This window comes from Neltuma alba, unplaced genomic scaffold (genome assembly GCF_004799145.2).
Source record: "Neltuma alba isolate B1F8T4 unplaced genomic scaffold, ASM479914v2 tig00004928_pilon, whole genome shotgun sequence".
Classification (NCBI taxonomy): Eukaryota; Viridiplantae; Streptophyta; class Magnoliopsida; order Fabales; family Fabaceae; genus Neltuma; species Neltuma alba.
The window spans coordinates 35,632-55,650 of record NW_021633912.1 but is presented as its reverse complement, the minus strand read 5'-3'; the positions used below and the strand labels follow the sequence as shown (position 1 = coordinate 55,650).

Below are 20,019 nucleotides of genomic sequence, written 5' to 3'. Positions count from 1 at the left end.
TTAATGAGTACATAATAAACCAGACAATTTTAAATTTCTATGACGTTAGCAAGTCAGTATTTGACAAGTTTGGTAATGTAATCAGCAACCTATTTTCTCATGAAATTGTGAAAGTGAGATTTTTTTCATGTTCAATAACACGACTAATGGTTATTGTAATGATATTAATAACCCTAATAACACTGTTCATTATGTGATTTGAGAAGATTTTTGAGCGCTTGATAAATTGAGAACTTTTTAGCTTCTGTAACATGGCTGATATGTCAAGCAATGACATCAACAAATTATATAATGTAATTAACAACCCGTTTTCAAAATATTTTCATAAAATAAGCACAAGTGACATGAAGACAATGTGGTGATTTTAGTAAATTTTAAAATTTCTATTTAGTCATATATGACTAAAATAAAATTTTATTTATTGAGAAGACTATTTGTGATTCTTAAAACTGAAGTATCATTTTATTATTGTTTTCCTTTTATTGTTCTGGACATATGTGTTCCTTTTGGATGTTTATTGTAAAATTTTTAACTCTAATTTCCTCAAATATCGTTTACTTTTATATTTCCTAAGCAAATTAAACAAAATCCTAATTAACCAAACAGTTTTCTCTAATTAAAAAATTTCATAAGGTCAATTTTAAAAATTTTAACTAACTTTTATTATATTTTTAACTTATACAGAAGATAATAAGATTATTAATACATAAGTATTTGCACATAACTACTTGTGACTGTTTAAGGTTAACAAAATTTCGTCTTCAGTGCTAAATAAACTAGAAATGTTACCGGCCATATGAAACCCCAGCAACCGCGGCATTGGATACTTGGATAGTGCGCAAGTTTAAAAGGAACGAATGAATCAAAGAGGTACTTTTAAAACTTGGTGAATGAAAGTATAAACCATCGGACCGGAGAATTAATTTTCTCCCAAAAAAATTATTGGGGATGACCACCAAGGTGAGAGTTGAGCGCGTAACTACATCCAATCACGTTACTCCGCGTAAGCACCTTTGATGCACGCTCCAATTACTAAAATATCCTTGAATGTTTCTCTAATCAACCATTCAACCAGCACGGTTGGGCCAAACTGGGAGCAATCACAAGTCAAACGCGTCGGCCACTCGGCCGGTGTGTTTCTTCGCTATATATATGTGTGTGTGAGAATCAACGAAAGAGCGGTGGAAAAGGAGGACGGAGGAGGAGGAAGAAATAATGTGTGGCATATTTGCTTATCTTAACTACAACGTTAACAGAGAAAGGAGGTACATCCTGCAGGTATTATTCAATGGCCTCAGGCGATTGGAATACCGCGGCTATGATTCCGCTGGCATCGCCATCGACTCCACTCTTTCCCTCGATCCAAACACTCCTCAATGCTCGTCAATTTCCATCATTCCTCCTCCCCTTATCTTCCGTCAAGAGGGCAACATCGAATCCCTTGTCAAATCCGTCTACCAAGGTCACTTACGTTCTGTACATTCTTCTTCGCATCTGCCTCTTATCGCACTCATAGTTCTCTTTCTTTTCTCAATTTTGGTGGTCCGCAGTATCTTTTTTATGGTCAAATTTACGGCAGCTCTGCCTACTATCATGCTGCTCTCATTGCTGACATTTTGGTATTTTACACCTATTTTATCCTGAAAAATTGGATGCGTGAAGCATCGCAATTTTATTTACTGCAATCGTCGTGGATGAAGAAGTTTCCATATAATACAATAACACACTGCAAAAACCATATTTTATTACGCAATTGCAGCATAGAGCTCAGTTTCCTTCGCCCTCTTCCTCCTTGCCTCCCTCCCTCCTGTTCGTTGGCAGCTAGAAAACTTTAAATCGAAGTTAGATCTTTTTCTATTGTTGAGTGTGGTTCACGGTTTTGAGATCGAACACTAAGATTGAACTTCTTACTTTGTTTGGAAAAAAAAATCAGAAGTTGCTGAAGTGGAATTAAATTTGGAGGAATCTTTCTCCATTCATGCTGGAATAGCGCATACACGATGGGCAACCCACGGAGAGCCTTCTCCCAGGAATAGTCATCCTCAGAGCTCTGGCGCTGGAGATGAATTTTTGGTTGTTCACAATGGGGTTATTACTAATTATGAGGTGTGACCAAGATTTCATTTCTCATCTTCTGTCTTGTGATTATTTGACCTCTCTATGGCTTCTTCTCTCTTGATTTCAATGTTGCTATGGCTGTAATGGGCGTGGTAATATGTGGGAATTTATTTGCGGATACACCAATGAATAAAAGCAAGCTAATGATCTTGTTTTATATGTTACTGCAAACTCTTTTAATTCAAGATAGACTCTACAGCTTGTGGCAGAATCATGCAAACAATAATAAAAAAGGTTTGAGTGAATTATGTTTTCGTAAGATGGTTGCAGGTGCTCGGTTAGATTGCAGTTAATCGAGTTAAGATGGTGCTGTCAACTTTTGGCTACGTGTATGATGATAAAGGGGAATTGACATTTTGCCCTAGAATCAAAATTCTTTGCTCACAACAAAACCATGATTCACATTATCTATTTCCTCCTTTATTTTTCTGGACGCGGTTGTTAAGTCTCATTTAGTTGGTTACATATTCAGGTTTTGAAGCAAACGTTGATCCGCCATGGGTTCACATTTGAATCTGAAACTGACACAGAAGTCATTCCAAAACTTGCAAAGCTTGTTTTCGATAAAGCAAATGAGGTAGAAGGTAAATTTCATTGGTAAAAGGTGCTTTTGATTTATACTTTTTGAGACAAGGATGTTTCTCTATACTTATTCTAGATGTAAATGCAGCTTTTGATCATGACTTGGGTCTTGATTACAGATTAGAACTACATGGATGTTTAGGCATTATTACACAAAGATGTTATTAGTTGCATGGCTTCTTTGGTAGAAATGCGCTTGACTATTGTTTCATATGGACAAAATGCGATTCATGATATTATGTTCATGGTAGATTGATCCTTATCTTTACATAAGAAGAAAGGAATAAAAAAAGGGCAAAATCACCATTTTAGGTCCAAGAAAATTGATATTTTATGAATTTGTCTGAAAATGAGCTCCTACCTGTTATAGACAGTTAGACCGTGCTAAATCTTGATAAAGTTAGGCTTTTTTCCTTACCAGAAAACTTGCAAAGCTTTCGAGTCTAAGAGCGTGTTTGGGTATCATTTTCGAGGCCTAAACCCAATTTTGCAAACCCAGCTGTCATTAAATGCTTGTTTCACTACTTCTGTTTAGTAGGATTTTGCTCCTCAGACATCAGTTATCCTAGCGCAAGCAAAAGGTTTCTTATGCTAAACTGGGTTTTCTGAACTGAATTTTCACAACATCAGTTTTTACAACTGATATCCAAACATGCTAAATTGTCCACATTACGTGGACCATTAAGTTTCATCTGTGATTTTAACAACTGCCTAACTGTCACACGAGGGAACCTCTATTGCAGTTTTACTTCCATTTTGTCATGATCTTGTTTCCATGAACATTTTTGGTGGCTATTCCTGATGTTGGATTGAAGTATTTTTCCCATCCATGCTGCAGGTGATCAAGTTGTTACCTTCAGTCAAATTGTTCTGGAAGTTATGAGGCATCTTGATGGAGCATATGCCCTAATTTTCAAAAGCCGACATTATCCAAATGAGTTAATTGCTTGCAAGCGTGGCAGCCCACTACTTCTAGGTGTAAAAGTAAGCAAAACGCAATTTGATGAATTTTGAGCTTCTAAAAGCGTAGTGACAGATCTATATACATAGTGGTTTTCTGACATCATTTTGTTTAGTTTTATTTTATGAATCTTCTTGATTTTGTTGATGTTTCTTCAAGTGAAAGTGTATGAATGGCTTCTTGAGGATACTGGCATCATATTCTCTCTTTATCCTGACAATTTATCTTTCTAAGTTCATGATGCTTGGCTGTATAAGCTGGGCAATGCTTATTTCAAGATATAGGCGAATGCATGGCTTATGTTTCATGCATTGCCAATCCTGCTGATGAAGAAGCATGATGTTGCAGTGTATTGTTGGCTATCTGTAGTGCTTCTCAAATGCAGGTTGTTAAATGCAATGTGCTCATGAATAATTTTTGATGCATTAATAGTCTGCTCTGGAGAGAAGCTATTCATGTCAATAACATCTGATGATGAAATGAAGTTTTCTTTCTTTTTAAAACTGAAGAAAATGAAAATCAATATACCAAGTCTACATGTGAAGATTATTATCTTTTTTTTTTTTTTTCCTTCTCTTTTTCTTGTTCGTTTTTTATGTCCATTTACCATCCTTAAACCATATCCTGTGCAATATTTTATTGTATCCCTCTTTTCTTGCTCATCTATTTTTCCCACTTGATTGATGTTGGGTAGCAGTGGCTGATGTTGATTCGTTGATGAGGATTGAAGAGACTTCTTTTCCAATTTCAGGAATTGACAGAAAATATGGTTGATGGTTCAGCATTTGAGGATAATAACTTTCTATCAAAAAATAGCCACCCCAAAGAGTTGTTTTTATCTAGTGATGCTAATGCGGTGGTAGAACATACAAAGAAGGTCTTGGTTATTGAGGATGGTGAAGTCGTTCACCTCAAGGTACATGTGCCTCTCTTTCCATTGTGGCACATATGAGCTAGTGTGTATAGCATATTTCTAATCACCGGAAGTTATAAAATTTGACTCTGGGTAATGTTGATATGAGAGAAAAAGAATCTTTGCAAAGTACTTTGTGGATAATCTTATTCATATTTCCATTTTCACAGTTAACATGATGAGATGAACCATTAACTGTTACTACATGATTTATTGTATATTTTGCCTAATTGCTTTATTGTGGTGTTATAACTTTGTATGGAATACACCATACTTACGAGTAATTCTTACAGGACGGAGCAGTTTCAATTTTGAAGTTTGAAAATGATAAAGGAAAAAATGGTGGTTTCCTTTCTAGACCTGCTTCAGTGCAACGGGCTTTATCAGTTCTTGAGATGGAGGTTGAGCAAATTAATAAAGGACATTACGAGCATTATATGCAGAAGGAAATTCATGAGCAACCTGAATCTCTTACTACGACAATGAGGGGGAGGCTTATTCGGGGAGGATCGAGCAAATTAAAAACTGTACTATTGGGTGGATTGAAGGATCACCTTAAAACAATCCGACGAAGTAGAAGGATTGTTTTCATTGGTTGTGGTACCAGTTACAATGCAGCTTTGGCAGCTAGACCAATATTGGAAGAACTTTCTGGTTAGTGCCATGTGACTTTGATCTTTGTTGGAATCAAAAAATGGTTTTCATATTTACTGTGTACTATTTACATGTCAAATTGTAGGAATCCCTGTTACCATGGAAATTGCCAGTGATCTGTTGGATCGGCAGGGACCAATATATAGGGAAGATACTGCTGTTTTTGTTAGTCAATCTGGTGAAACTGCAGATACTTTACTTGCACTGCAATATGCTTTAGAGAATGGTGCCTTATGTGTTGGCATAACAAATACCGTTGGTAGTGCAATAGCAAGGAATACACATTGTGGTGTACATATAAATGCTGGTGCTGAGATAGGGGTGGCAAGTACCAAGGTAAAATTTATATTTCAAGGAGAGATATATCTACACACACGTGCTTATGTGCATGCATGTATATGTATGCAGATGTGCTTGTTATCATTCTGTAAGTGTATATTATTTTATATCATATCGATTGCTTTATTCACATTGATATTTGTAATAGGCGTACACAAGTCAAATAGTGGTGATGGCTATGTTGGCACTTGCAATAGGAGGTGACACAATTTCTAATCAGGCGAGAAGAGAAGCAATTATCGATGGTCTCTTGGACCTGCCAAGTGAGTTTCTATTGACTGATCAGAACTGGTTTTGGTACCTTCTGTAGCATCTAATTAATGACAATGTCCTCATGGTATAAAATTCTTTCAGAAGTCTCTACTGTTAGATATCATGTGCGGGTGAATATGAATGCTTGTAAGGTGTTAGGGTAGTTGATGTGAATTGTATGACGTGTTGCAGATAAAGTCAGGGAGGTGCTGAAAAAAGACCAGGAGATGAAGGATCTGGCAAAGTTGTTAATGTCTGAGCAGTCTCTTCTTGTATTTGGAAGAGGATTTAACTACGCAACAGCTCTGGAGGGAGCTTTGAAAGTAAAGGAAGTGGCTCTTACGCACAGTGAAGGAATACTTGCTGGTGAAATGAAGCATGGTCCTTTGGCATTGGTGGATGAAAATCTTCCAATTATTGTTTTAGCTACTCGTGACGCTTGCTTCAGGTTGGTTGTGTTCAATTAGGAATGGCTATAATGTCTGGGTTTGAAAGTGACATTAATATTTTCAATTTTACGCAGCAAGCAGCAGTCTGTCATTCAGCAACTTCATGCTCGCAAAGGCCGTCTTATAGTTGTGTGTTCAAAAGGGGACGCTGCTTTGGTGTCTCCTGGTGAATCTTGTAGGGTAATTGAAGTTCCATCTGTCGAAGACTGTCTTCAACCTGTAATTAATATAATTCCGTTACAGGTGTGTTAACTAACTTTTCAAGTCATTTTTGCTTTATTTCATACCAGTTGTGCGATATTAGTGAACTTAAGGGGATGTGAATTTTAGCATGAGAACGGTTCTTGTGCTAAATTTGGTTAAATTTGCTGGTGTTTCCTTCATCAACAGTGAGCGTTAATGTTAATGTTGTATTGAAAAAAGACTTAGTCCATGCTAACAGTTGATTTAATGTCAGCTGCTGAAGAAAAAGAACATTACACCAATTTTAAAAGATTGTGTTATATTGCTTCCTGAGCAAAAATGCGTTTTAACCCTTCTCCTTTGTTAATCTTTCTGTATTTGATGTGTTAATCTTTCCGTATTTGAGTGCTTCTAATGTAAAAGATGTGTTGTTAAATATCTGTAGATTTTAACTTCCTGAACTCCTATTTGCTAGCCTTGCTGTTCGATTTCTTTGTTGTTCCTTGAAAACTTCTCAGTTTTCATTGTTATGGATTTTACTTGGGAAGGTTTCTACTTGTATGTTTTAACAATGTGTCATCTCTCTGATGTAGTTACTGGCATATCATCTCACTGTACTTAAAGGATTAAATGTTGACCAGCCTCGGAATCTCGCCAAGAGTGTCACAACCCAGTGAAGTTGTATTGATTGACATTCTCATGCGTCTATTTGTTTATGTATATTTTTGTGTTCCAGTACAAAGTAACTTAACGAGAAACTTAACATGTGTAATATTGAGGGAAGGGGAATCCAGGTATTCAAATCATATGGCTTAGGCTGATTCAAGAACCAATGAAATTGAGGCCCTTAACATTCTAATCTTTGTTCTGGGGTGCACTTTTTTTTTAAAAAATTAATGCCTCTCAATTTTGCTTTTGGGCAATTGACTATTAAGGACCTACAACAAAATTAGTTATAATAAAGAACCTTGAATTTTTGATTTTTTTTTTACAAAAAACTTCTGAAATCTAAACGAATTTTTTTAGGGAAAATTAAAGAGAAGGACCTAGAAAAATATTTACTAAAGAGGATATTAAAATTTGTGATTATGAAGAAGGAACAAACGTCAACATGTAAATTTAAAAATTAAATTATCCCTAACTAAATTTCTAAATTTTCCTTAACCAGAGTTCACACATGCTCCATGTTTGGAGATCAACTACTATAATATGCATCATGTTTCATGTTTCATGTTTTAACAATATTGGAATAATAATTAAAATAAATAATAATATCTTGGTTAAAATAAGTAATAATTAAAAATTATTGAAATTAGGAGAATGATATAAAATTAAATCTGAATAATTTTATTTATTTATGAGTTAATATAATTTTCGGTGCATCGAATTTGTATGAGCTGTAGTTTTAGTTCCTCAAATTTAAAACAATAGTCAAGTTAACAAATGTTTCAGACAGAAAAAAATTTAAAAAACTAGAACTTATGGTTTAAAAATTAAAAAACTAAAATCACAATAAAAACAAACTTGAGGAATTAAAAATTATATTAACCCTTTAGTTTTTTATTATTTTAAAAATTCAAATTAAGAAAAATAATTATATTTATTAAAATTTTTATTTAAATTTAAATATATTTATAGAAATATATATAGTCAACCAATTTATAAAATGAAAAGTAACGAAGGAGATATTTGAAAAAAAAAGAAGGGAATTTCAATTGGAACGAAAGAAGGATAAAGATAAAAAGTTAACGATCAATAGCACTGTTCACGTAGATGAACAGTGAAGCTAAGCCGTAAATCAGTAAATTAATTGCAACACTAAGTTTTCTTGTTCGACAATAAAAAAAAGACGGCAGAGAAGGGATCAATTGCAAACTGCCTCACTCTTAAACATGGATGCGTTTTTATCTAAATAACAAGGAAGTATAAATTTGATAGATATTTTCTCTAGCTTGTTTTAAGCATGACTACAAGTAATTCAGTTATCACAATGCAGACTTTTTGCGTTGCGCCGATTAGTAGGAAGCATCAATTTTGTTGTGAATAATAGTCACCATTGTAAGGCAGAGTATTTTGTTCTGGTCAAGCAACTATGAACCTTCCAGACAGGTTTCATTAGATAATATATTTATGGTTTCGCAAATAAGGCAACAAGAAGGGAATTAAGATTTTGTTTTGATTCGCTATTATTCTCAGCATGGGGACTCTGGTCTCAGGAGTATATACAGAAAACGGTTCGTACTTCAATGACTATAAATCTTGCTCTATGTACAAGATCTATAATTTGTAGAATTAATTGCACCGGTCCAAGGCAAGGACTGGGACAAAACCTGCAACCCCATAGGGAAGCATGTGCCATGTTCAATAAGAAAGCATCTAATTAATCAGAGGGTTGAGTGGACTGGCATCCGCCACTCTGGATAACTTTGATGGGTTGCTAACCGTTGGCTCAACATCCAGCCATTTTTGGATGAGTTGAAATACTCTTTTATCTCGTAGGAGTCCACGATGAGAAGCAGTAACTCCTACTCTTTCAACTGCTGGAAGTCCATCAGCCTAAAATATGACGACAAAAGAATTATTTCGAATCCTCAGGTATAAGTTTCATTACATTACCAAAAGGCATTGGAAAATTAGTTAAGCATTTATCAAGGATACTGTATGGTAGACAATATTAGGCATTAAAAGGACAAGAATCAAAACTTGTAATCGAAATGAGAACATTGAGACAAAAATATAAGATTCATATTAAGCATGTACAAAAAAGATTTGACGTGGCATCTGTCAAAGAGAGTGATAAAAATTATTTAAGATGATTTGGACATATACAAAGCATGTCGATGGATGCATTGATGAAGAAAGTCGAATATATGCTCTTGAGTACTATGAAGAGAGCGGCAGACCACAAAAAAAGAATTTCAAAGGAAGTTATAGAATGGGAAGTTTTGGTGAATAATATATCTAATATGGCATAATGACATCGTGCTGTAATCAACCCCACCTGTACAATGTTAACTAATATCCTTCCATGCCTGCTTCTAGAAAGACAGCAGACTGCATGGCAAAGGCAATTTGCTTTGATCCCATTTAATGGTTAAACAAATCTCAGAATGACATGCTCCAACAATTTCAGCAATACTGAACTCCACATTACTCTCAAGTTTTCTTTGTCATATTCCCCGTAATTAACTAGCAGCTTGCAAACAAGCCCCGTCAATGGGCGTAGAGAACTAAGGATCTCAAGAGGGGAGAACATGCATTTGATGCTGTATACTAGCTATATTTAAATTGATCCTTTTTTTTGCCATCATATTTAAATTGACGCTAGATGAACAAATAATCATGAACCTCATGCATCTCATACCTCCATCACAGTCTTCTTTTAATTTAGCATTAGCGGATGACCAGAGCAATTAGAGAGGCTTCAAGTAAACTACAGCATAGTATATGCATAATACTAAATGATAAAAAAACAAAGCACCTTGGCTGATTCAGCAGGCACTGTTCCATCCCCTTGGACGTATGAATATTGCGGCTGGAAACAAAGAAGGGAAGTAACTAAAAAAACAGAGACAACACATAGTCTGTATTTTAGGTGCAACGTTTCTGAGCCCAAAAAAAAAATTCAAGTTCACGGAAAGAGCAAGTTTATTGATGGATGTAAAAGTATCTTGAGAAATTCTTGAAAGTACAATGCAATATTTATGCATGTGACAAACATTTGGACAAGGACCCACAATTAGAGACTTAATATTCTTCTAGAGAGAAAAAAGAGGAATGCTGTCACAAATCTATTCAAAAGTGTGGAAGTTGAAATTTTAGAATTTAGGTCCAAGAAATTCCAAAGGTGGGAGTTTTCGTTGTGCTCAATGATGTCCTAGTTGATTCTGAAACCTACCAAACAACATTAACAATTCATTCTTGAAAAATAATAGGGAAAATTACAATTAGGTCCCACCTAAGGGAATTAAATACAAAAAAGTCTTTTGAAATCATGAAATTATTCTGAAATCCCAAGGGACCTTATTGTAATAAATTTTATTTGTTTAATTACCAAATTACCCCTTTTTTTTTATAAAGTTTGTATTAACAACTGAAAGAGCAGTGGTTGACAACTATCACGGCCACGTATAGACAACTCATGCATTACATTTTGTGATGTGCTGAGAAAATATGCTGTTAATACCTGCTGTGATAGTTATCAATCCTTGTAGCTTAAGTTGTCAATGACTACTCTTTCAGTTATTAATACAAACTTAAAAAAAGTAATAAGGGCAATTTGGTAATTAAACAAATAAAATTTATTGCAAAAAAGTCTCTTGGGATTTCAGAATAATTTCATGATTTCAAGAGACCTTTTTGTATTTAATTCCCTTGGGTGGGACCTAATTGCAATTTTTCCAAAATAATATTGAGCCTTCTACCAGTCAGAATGTCAGATGAAAATTTGAATTTAAAAAAATAATACCATGTTTTTATTTGCAGCTTTTTCACCTGTGTAGTATAACATGAGTTTTGAGAGTCAGAACTGTTCAAAAGTACAAGCATGGATTTCTAATTTCTATACCTCAATTACAAGATTATGCTAGATTATTGAGCCCCCCAACGCATAGATCAGAAAATAGCCCAGAATCAATTGACTATTTTAGAGGAAGAAGATATCAAAGTCAGCATTAGAGAACTTTATCTATGAAATATGATGGAAGGTGGCTCACCATTGTGTGGCATATTTCAGATAAATCTTCTATAGGAGATTTTTCTGAGCCGTAACTGCAATAGGCAGAGACATGTGAGATGTAACAATAGGAGAGAACAAATTTGAAACTTCTGAAGTTTGAAAAGAAATTTGAGAAGTAATGTTAGAGAGAGATGAATACAGAGAAATGGGGGCCATCCATTTGGGTCCTCTGAGGACCTTCACCTCCCTATCTCTCAAACAGTATCCTGTAAAGTACCATACTCTTTGTATTCTTAGAATATCAATTTTCACATAGGAACTTTCCTTCATAGTGCACTGGAAGTTGCATCTAAACTCTCTTGATACGAAGTCCAATGGGCAAAATCCAGATGTCAATAACAAGATTATCCTTTTCAAACAGCAAAAACTAAGGAAAACAGATTGAGTTTTGATCTAAAAAAGTATGTGGAGCCAACGCCTCAATGGTTCAGCTTAACAGGAAAGTTTAGATTAGATACAGCAGACGGCATAGTTGAATGCAATGAGAGTTGTTAGGAGAATTAGGTCTTCAATATCTATACTGCCAGATGATTCAATTTCTTCCCAAAAAGAAAAAAAAAATCATATTTCAACTCAAACTAAAACTTCGAAATCATACAAGAGCAATTGACTCACGTACCAAACATCAAAGGGTGTGTCAAACGATGTTCCATAAATATTATAAAAGCAGACACCATCTGGTAGTTTAGCATTGCATATGACTTGACGAGTTTCAGCAGCCCATTTGAGGATAGCTAAGTTAAAGGGCAGTGCTATTGTTTTTCCATCATAATTTAGCTGCAAAAATTACAAGTAATAAGCCCTCATCATTAGCGGGGAAAAACTTGCAGTGCATAGAGCTACAACTATGCGTAGAAATTTAAACAAGAAATTTAAGCTGTGTGCAGGGGGAAAAAACAGAGACATGTCTGATATCAATTTCATGATTAGCACAAATTCTTCTCTTCAAGTTAAAAAAAAAGAATTTTGAGTAGTGGCATTTTTAGTCTTGTTCTAATTTTTGGGTCAAGATGTTTCATGATAGACAGGTGACAATCTTGCTAGTGCAGAATCCAAGCTCGTCTCTATTGAAACAGTGTAACCGCAACTCACAAACAAAGCCTGATGGCCAGTAGCATGAAGGTATAATCCAGAGTCATTACGGTCTGGTAGAGGCCATCACAGCAATCTCTTGTATGAACTTACATGATGGCCAAGAAAATAACGGCTTGTGTGGTAGTAGGGTCTCTTCCTAGAGTAAATCATGACAGTACTATGAATGAACTGTTAGCCATATCCACTACAAAATTTAAGTAATCAGTAAAGTGATTTCTATGCTATTGTCATTATTCACAAACCAGTGATAACTAACAGAATACTTAACTTATTTAAACCTTCCCCATTGATTTTATCATCATTCATTTCTATCCCCCCAGGAAAAAAAAAAATCTTGTATCAAAAAAGTCTTGTAGCCCCAATGTGCTCCATTTCAACACGTTTGGCATAAGAAAACATATAAAGATTGCATAATGAAGAGTTCTTTAATGAAAATCCCCACCTGATATTGTCAGAATCAACCTTTTGAATGTTCACTCACCAACATTCCTTCAACATTCAAACCAACTCTCATCGGAAAAAACAGTGAAAAGTCCCTGTTCAGAAATTTTATTGGCCAGAAAAAACTTGAATTTGAGTACTGGTACTTTTTATTTATGAAATCTTGCAAAGTACCAGTAGCTTCTGTGAATAAAAACACATCAGATCCTGCTAACAAATAAAATTTTCAAACAGGAACCTTTTACTGATTTTTCCAATTTAATTTTAAACTGCTAACACGAATCTGTCCATAGTTAAGCTTCATTCTCACTCCATAAAATAAAGCTCACATCTCTTAGCTGGGAAAAAAAAAAAATCACTCCGCATAAGCAAGGAATTAATAATAACTCGAGATCAATCCTTGAAAGACAGCATAACAAAGGAGCTTTGAACATCTAGAAGTATTATGTTAGGACCACTTTCGGAAACCTAGGAAAATACATGTTGAGGGAAAGGTACCTTTTTGTTGGACAGAATTTTGACTTGCTATTTTGAAGAAAGAAATAGAGAGTAGGGTTGCTATAGGACTGCTATAGTCCATGAGTTGGGGGTTGTGAAAGTCACTTTTTGGATCTTTCCTTTGGTTGAGCAGGAGGGGACAGTTGTGTGACAGAGTAGTGTTTTGTCTTGAATAGATTGAGCTGTGGCCATTGCTTTTACTCTTTGTGTGTATTCTGCCTTAATTTATTAAAGGACTATTGAGTTTTTGTTGTGGGTTATAACATATTAACAATGATGCTTTTTACAAGCTTCAATGAAAGCTCATAATGAGTACCTCGTTGTGCCTCAGCGCTTCCTCAAATAAAGATATACTCTCATTTGGTCCATAAGAGTCCAAATTGACATTAATCTCCCCATCCTTGGTATGCTTTCGCCATACTTGAATTTCTGGCTGTTTTCTCCATTTATATTCCGGATTCGCCAGCATCTCATAGATTGATGGACATTCAACTAGCTGCCATGGTAAGAAAGGTGATAACATAATACTTTGTCATTGTGAATTTATGAAAATGACAAGTACATGAACAAATTAATACAAATAACAGTAGACCAAAATGTAAGAAAATCACTATTGTTTCATCACCAATGACTCCTGCCATCAAATTTAAATGAAGTTCGTTTCATCACATGTTATCGAAGTCAATGCAGGCATGAATACACATTATTTATTAATCTTCCTAGAGAGAGTTAGAAGAATAGAATTTAATTGTGAGTTAGTTATAACTCACATTAGTGTAATCATAAACCTACAGCTAGTGGGGAAGCTGGGGATGCCGATTGAAGAAATAACAAATAAAGTGACAGTAGCAGGAGGTGGTAACTTGTCCACGGAGCATCCTGTGTGCCTCCAGTCGTCCGTTGCATTGTCATAGAGGATCCCCAGGCTCAGGTAGTGCCATTTCTGTCTGTTAACGTGGGTGAGGTTTGACTCCATTTCCGTCTCTGATATTATCTTTGCCAACGCTCTCCCCAAGCTCTGATACCATGAGAGGCCGACTAAACAGTACTACTATTCAGAAGCCATCATACAACATATATACAGGGTTCCTAATAAATGCTAGCAACAATCCTGGGATGTGCAATCAGAAATAAAATCCTGAAGATATGTCCATGACTGACTTATCTAAATGTCACCGATGTTAGAGTCTTTAAGAATATTGAATTAAGTCCAGGACTGACTTGTATATCTCCGAGCATCTAAATTGAAGAAGAGTATTTGACTATTTAGACTGGGCCCAAGCCCATTTACTAACATTCATCTATGCACTAAATTACCCCACTTTCTAAAGGAAAAAAGGCACGCACAGTATCCAGAAATGTAACAGAACATATTCAAAAGCAATAAAATTAAACAGATCAAATAAAGATAATTTCTTATCTGTCACTGCCATCCTCAATCTCTTCATGACCATCTTGATTTGAAAAGTGAAAAGCTCTTCAGGTGCCACTACCCCTATCTTTTGTCTCAAATATGAAAACAAAGGATGAAGCCTTTGTTAACATATCTGCTACCCAATCTACTGGTTGAACAAAATTCCCTTACAGAACACCACTAGCCACCTTCTCCTGAGTAAAATGGATATATAACTCCGTGTGCTTTTTCTTAGGAAGAACTAGATTAGCTGCCAATGGCACAGTTCCAGAATCACCACACTGGGCACAGGATGCCCCTAGAACACTAATATTTATTTCTTTCAACCATGAAACAACCCACATGATCTCAAACAACATCAGCAAAGAACAATACACTACTTGTCGCTTTCTTGAAGTCCAAGTAAAAGTCAACAAGTATGTAGACCAGCCACTAATGAAAGAGGCTCTTCTGCTAGTTTACTTGTCTCTGGCGCAAACTTAGGTACGGCATTACCTATAGTCACACAACTGAGGGTCTCCACTTCTGGACAGGAAGTTGTATCATTGGAAAATGGTCAATGGACAGCTTGAGTTTGATGTTCAGTCTGTGGTTGATGGAAGTCAGAATTTGCCCTCCGTTAGAAGTTCACCTGATGCTAAATCTGGTGGTGAGTAGGAGTTTGATGCATCATAACATGCTCGAAATCAAATATTTTCAAGCTGAGAGTCTTCATGACTTGACAGGCCCATCAGATCCTCAAGTGAAGGGAGACATTTTATTTGAATGTAAATTTCCCACCTCACTTGGCAAGGGCAATAAAATTAAAGGTTTTTAGTCTATTTGGAAATCTTCCCAAGCAAAAAAACTAAGGTGTTGCTGCATCATGTTAAAAGGGAAAAAAACTGAGCCATTTAATAGAAGGGACTTGGCCAAAAAAAAAAAAAAAGAAAGGACAAATTTACCAGTTGATGCATAGTCCACCTTAATACAAAAAGGTAGCTTTCAAAACCATCAACAAATTGCAGTCCAGTTAATAAAGAATCATTGATGCATCCTGGGGCTCCTGTTCATGCACAATATGAGTTCAAGCAAGGGTGGATAAAATATCAAGTGAAATCAAATGTTTATCCCTTTATATTTATGATTCAGAGCTCTGAGCCTTTTTTTGAGGCATTATTTGTCCATTTTTCTCTAATTTAATCTCATCAACAATTTAAGATTTCAAATATGTTAAATGTTTTCAAGGAAAAATTGAACAACCAACATATTTTGGTATTTATATTTATATAGTCTTCGGGAACACATTGGAAATGAAAGCATTATTGAGAAAAAAATGGCTTAAGACAGTAAAATATAAACTGCTTTGCTCCAGAGAAACAATTTTAATGAAGCGGAATAGGCCAGAGTTACAAATATTAAGGAGCAGATAAAGCCACCCCCACCACTTATTAATATAAGGCGATGAAATCTCACATGTGAATTGTGGGGCAAGATAATAAGTCTTGGTAGTATTATGAATTTATAATGCAAACAATTTGCTCCAATTTCATTCACAAATTTTGTATTGATCATCTGCCTTTCATAAATGGTTAAAATTCTAATAAAATAAGTTATTGGTGCAAATTTATAAATATTGATACTTTAGTGTTGTTTAATAACCTGCATAAGTGACTGCAAGATAAGCAACAAGAAATGAGGAGGACGAGGACAAGCACAATATTCAGCCGATAATTGAACAAACAAAACCAATTAACTCCCCAGTTTACTGCACATTTAATCTTAAATTTGTCACAAGTTGCACATAAGAGTACCCTTCTGATCATCCCCCTTCTCATACTCTCAAACTCAAAAAATATAAAGTTTTGGAGCAATAATGTCATGAACATTCAATACGGATGCAACATAACATGCATACGCATTGAAAAGGCTAAAGTATATGTTTGATCTCTAAATTTACATCATATTTAAGTTTAGACCCTTAATTTTATAAAAGGTATTTTTAGTCTATAATGTTAAGAGTGTTACTCTCATTTAACAGAAAAATATTGACTTCGCAAATTTACATAGTAACTTCGCAATTAAATGCTAACAAAATGTGTTTTAAATTTTAATTCTTTAAGATAATAATTTTTTATTTTAAAATTTAAGCATGCTTTGTTAGCATTTAATTGCAAAGTCACCATTTAAATTTGCTGAATCAATATTTTTCGTTAAATGAGACTAATGACATTAACATTAAAAGATTAAAAATATACTTTATAAACTTAGGAAACTAAATTTGAACTAAATATAAATTTAAAAGACCAAATGTATACTTTAGTCCATTGAAAATTATGTTGAGAGCATTATTCAAACAAGACATGGAAGAGAAATAAGCACAGAAACACTCACAACGGAGGAATTACCTTGGAAAGGACAAGCAATACAAATCCACTTTCGCACATATTTTGAAAATACCTGCCAAGGTAGGATGTATTTAATAGCATAGAAATTTTTTCCAACCATTCTTTCATATATGCTGTACAAATTGTTCAAAGGTCCAAAGTGGTCAATGGTCATAAAGATAAGGGCAAATGACATATAAGGACCCTCTAAAAACATTAATTACATTTAAGGACCATAAAAGTTTTTAAATTCCAAAAAAGGTCCATAGTCCTTGGCTGGGATTAAATGAGTTAAATTTTTCAGTATTCATCATTAATATTTTCAATACTCAACTTTGATCTTTTAAGTACTCATTTAAAATTTCAAGTAATCATTTTTTCAATTTTTTCAGCACCCATTTATGGTATTTTTAATACTTATGTTACATTTTCCAGTACTTTGATTTTTTTCAGGTTCTGAAAATATTAAAAATAAGTATTGAAAAAAAAATCAACGCAAAGAAATCTTAATCCAAATCAAGGACATTGGTCTTTTTTAAAATTTCCAAAATATATAGTTATGACTCATAATTAATGTTCATAGAGATAATGCTGCTCACATCACTGTGAAGCGACATGAAACACAATATCAGTATTCCTCCCATTGAATGCGAAATTATATCAACTTTTCTTCCACCAGAGGCTTTGTAAGCAGTTTCCAACTTGACTCTAAGCCCTTCCATCAACTTCTCGATTCTGCCAACAAGGTTTATAGGTTGAGAAGTTTGTGCATGGCAAAGAGACATCAAGAATTTCCGGTCATATAAAGTTGTCACAAATGTTGTTTAGCAGCTAACAACTTAAGATTCTGCAGTAATTACCGATTGCTTTGCCGGAAATCATAACCATATCCAAACAATGTGGTTCCCTTCTCGTATCCACATCTAACAAGCATGTCAATCACATCATGAAAATGGTACACCTCAGTCAAATGCACACATTTTACCACCTGAAACATGGAAGAAAAACATACCAAAATAATTTTGAAGTTGAAAAAAAAAAAATCGCATTCACTATAAGCTGCATTCCCATAAAGAATAAGATTCCAGGAGTCGGGAAGTGCAAGAACAAGTAAAAGAGTGCATTGATGAAATGAACAGCATAATGAAACTGCAATGCATTAATTTGACGATCACTATCGCACTAGATGTTTTGTTAGCTTTAAAATCCATGGTTTGCAATGACTTCCACGGTGCAGACAACCAAGGGAGCATAATCTAAGAAAGCCGGAAAGGGGACAAAAATTCTATCATATAGTTGGAAGGAAGGACGACACAGTAAAATTTAATGTGAAGTCCTCTGTATGAATATCCTATGATCATCATTGGCCACCGCATTCCAAAAAGGGAGACAAACGCAACAATAAGTAGAAGAATATAAATATATATATATAGCATGTTGACTTTGTCACAGCCGCACCAGGCTTAAAAGCCACATAAGAGTGACAGTAAGATCTGTGCTTACCAATGATGGATCTAAAATATCGATTGCGTACAGACCATAATCATCTTCAGGGACAACAATTTCAGTGTTTTTGTCTAATGTTTCTGCGTAACCTGTGTACACAAATAAAAAGCTTAGAGACAAATTTATGGAGACAAATTACCACCAGCGCATTTCATTGATGATGCATATAAGACGTAGTAATGCAAGCTTCGTAGCTAAAGAAAGTTCGACCATTGCTTACAGTTTAATAATCGTATACCTTTTTACCCCACAAAAGCAAATATGTTTGAACAATGGGCGGTTCATAAATAAGTCGTAAATTGAAAGCAAGCAGAATAATTTGATTTAACTGCCTCAAACATTAAATCAACCAAGGAACGACCATGTGGCATGTGCAAATCCATGCAGAAACAGAGAAATAGCAGACCTGTCTGGGGATTATAGAGGGACCATAGCTTCTTTCTGAACTCCAAATCAGCAAGAAGAATCCTAACCCATACCCGAGACTGAAACCCGAATTTCTTGGGCCTAGAATGAAGAATGGAGCCTCCCATGCCAGAAACGAGGAGAACCGGGTTACGGTCCTTGGTTGCCTCCCTGGAGCTTCGGCCTTGGAAAGAGCAAAAAAATTGCAAGCATTCTGCCATGGCTGGCTGCTGACTTCACTCCTTCGACCCTGCAACTGGAAAGTAGTCCTCGAGAAGAGGGGGGAGGGGGGGGGGGAGAATTATGTGGAATCATTCTGCTGGGTAACCGTCGTTCCTCTCGGTCAAACCGTCTTCAACTTAACAGTCGCAGCATCTAAATGGGTATATTCCTGCTTTTTGGACCATTACTAATACGCGGATCCGCTTGAGTTTGACATTTTTCTTCCTTATCTTCCGTCAAATTAATTTAGTTTTATTATTCTTCTTAATATATGACCTAATTATTAAATTAATTTTAGTTTTAATTATCCTTATAGATACTCCCTCAGTCATAATCAAGTAAGTGAGGGAGGAAAAATATTAAAAAAAATGATTATGGTGTTTTAAGAAAACCATGTTATATTTCTTATAATTAACTAACTTATCTAACTTTTTTAATTTAATTAAATTAGTTAAATAGATCTTATATTAAAAATCAGAAGAGTATTTCATTTACTATCATGCACTAATTAATCCCCTATTTCCCTCTCCTTTTTGAGTTTTCTCAGCTCACCGGACCCTTTTTTCAGCCAATTTTTTGAGTAAAAGTTACACATATCTCAAACAACACAATTTATTCATTTAAGATCTTCAGGACCTAAGAATAATATATTTTAAATAAAAAATTACATTATTGTTCCTATCCTTATTGACAAGTTCCTAAGTGAAAATAAACAAGTTAATAGAAAACTATTGACAAGTCAGAAGATGTCAGTTGAGAACTAAATTAATGGGATAATATAATTTCTAGATGAGATCAAATTATTATTAAAAAAATATTATGTAACAATCTTTAAGCTGAAATTATGTGTGACCAAAGCATATACACTAATATTAGAGGAAAT

At 34.8% G+C, this 20,019-nt stretch overlaps 2 protein-coding genes across 3 annotated transcripts; one reads left to right on the top strand and one right to left on the bottom strand.

Annotated features, from left to right (window-relative positions):
* Nucleotides 1-1,133: 1,133 nt before the first annotated feature.
* On the top strand, nt 1,134-7,315 carry LOC114746196 (glutamine--fructose-6-phosphate aminotransferase [isomerizing] 2). 2 transcript variants are annotated; one of them, XM_028934395.1, is made up of 11 exons: nt 1,134-1,462; nt 1,937-2,106; nt 2,591-2,702; nt 3,539-3,684; nt 4,413-4,577; nt 4,868-5,228; nt 5,314-5,564; nt 5,716-5,830; nt 6,012-6,267; nt 6,343-6,511; nt 7,045-7,315. In XM_028934395.1, the coding sequence occupies exons 1-11, from the start codon at nt 1,216-1,218 to the stop codon at nt 7,126-7,128; spliced, it is 2,076 nt and encodes a 691-aa protein (XP_028790228.1). In that variant the 5' UTR covers nt 1,134-1,215; the 3' UTR covers nt 7,129-7,315. The 2 variants fall into 2 exon arrangements, with proteins under 2 accessions (XP_028790228.1, XP_028790227.1); XM_028934394.1 differs by having other exon boundaries at nt 1,136-1,462; nt 1,934-2,106.
* Nucleotides 7,316-8,522: 1,207 nt separating this feature from the next.
* Nucleotides 8,523-19,186, bottom strand: LOC114746228 (phospholipase A(1) LCAT3). Its single transcript, XM_028934453.1, has 11 exons — nt 18,916-19,186; nt 18,507-18,598; nt 17,864-17,991; nt 17,603-17,738; nt 17,025-17,076; nt 15,582-15,682; nt 13,540-13,719; nt 11,809-11,966; nt 11,167-11,221; nt 9,933-9,986; nt 8,523-9,007 (listed from the first exon to the last, which is right to left on the bottom strand). The coding sequence occupies exons 1-11, from the start codon at nt 19,133-19,135 to the stop codon at nt 8,828-8,830; spliced, it is 1,356 nt and encodes a 451-aa protein (XP_028790286.1). The 5' UTR covers nt 19,136-19,186; the 3' UTR covers nt 8,523-8,827.
* Nucleotides 19,187-20,019: the final 833 nt, after the last annotated feature.

What these genes read in the sequence shown, in the direction of transcription:
- LOC114746196 (XM_028934394.1), top strand. Translation starts at nt 1,216, where the DNA reads ATGTGTGGCATATTTGCTTATCTTAACTACAACGTTAACAGAGAAAGG. An exon ending in CACTACTTCTAGGTGTAAAA is followed by an intron (nt 3,685 to 4,412) that starts GTAAGCAAAACG and finishes TTCCAATTTCAG; the next exon opens with GAATTGACAGAAAATATGGT. An exon ending in TGGTCTCTTGGACCTGCCAA is followed by an intron (nt 5,831 to 6,011) that starts GTGAGTTTCTAT and finishes GACGTGTTGCAG; the next exon opens with ATAAAGTCAGGGAGGTGCTG.
- LOC114746228 (XM_028934453.1), bottom strand. Translation starts at nt 19,135, where the DNA reads ATGGCAGAATGCTTGCAATTTTTTTGCTCTTTCCAAGGCCGAAGCTCC. An exon ending in CCTCTATAATCCCCAGACAG is followed by an intron (nt 18,599 to 18,915) that starts GTCTGCTATTTC and finishes TTGTGTACACAG; the next exon opens with GTTACGCAGAAACATTAGAC. An exon ending in CTGAAATATGCCACACAATG is followed by an intron (nt 9,987 to 11,166) that starts GTGAGCCACCTT and finishes CTTTGTTTCCAG; the next exon opens with CCGCAATATTCATACGTCCA.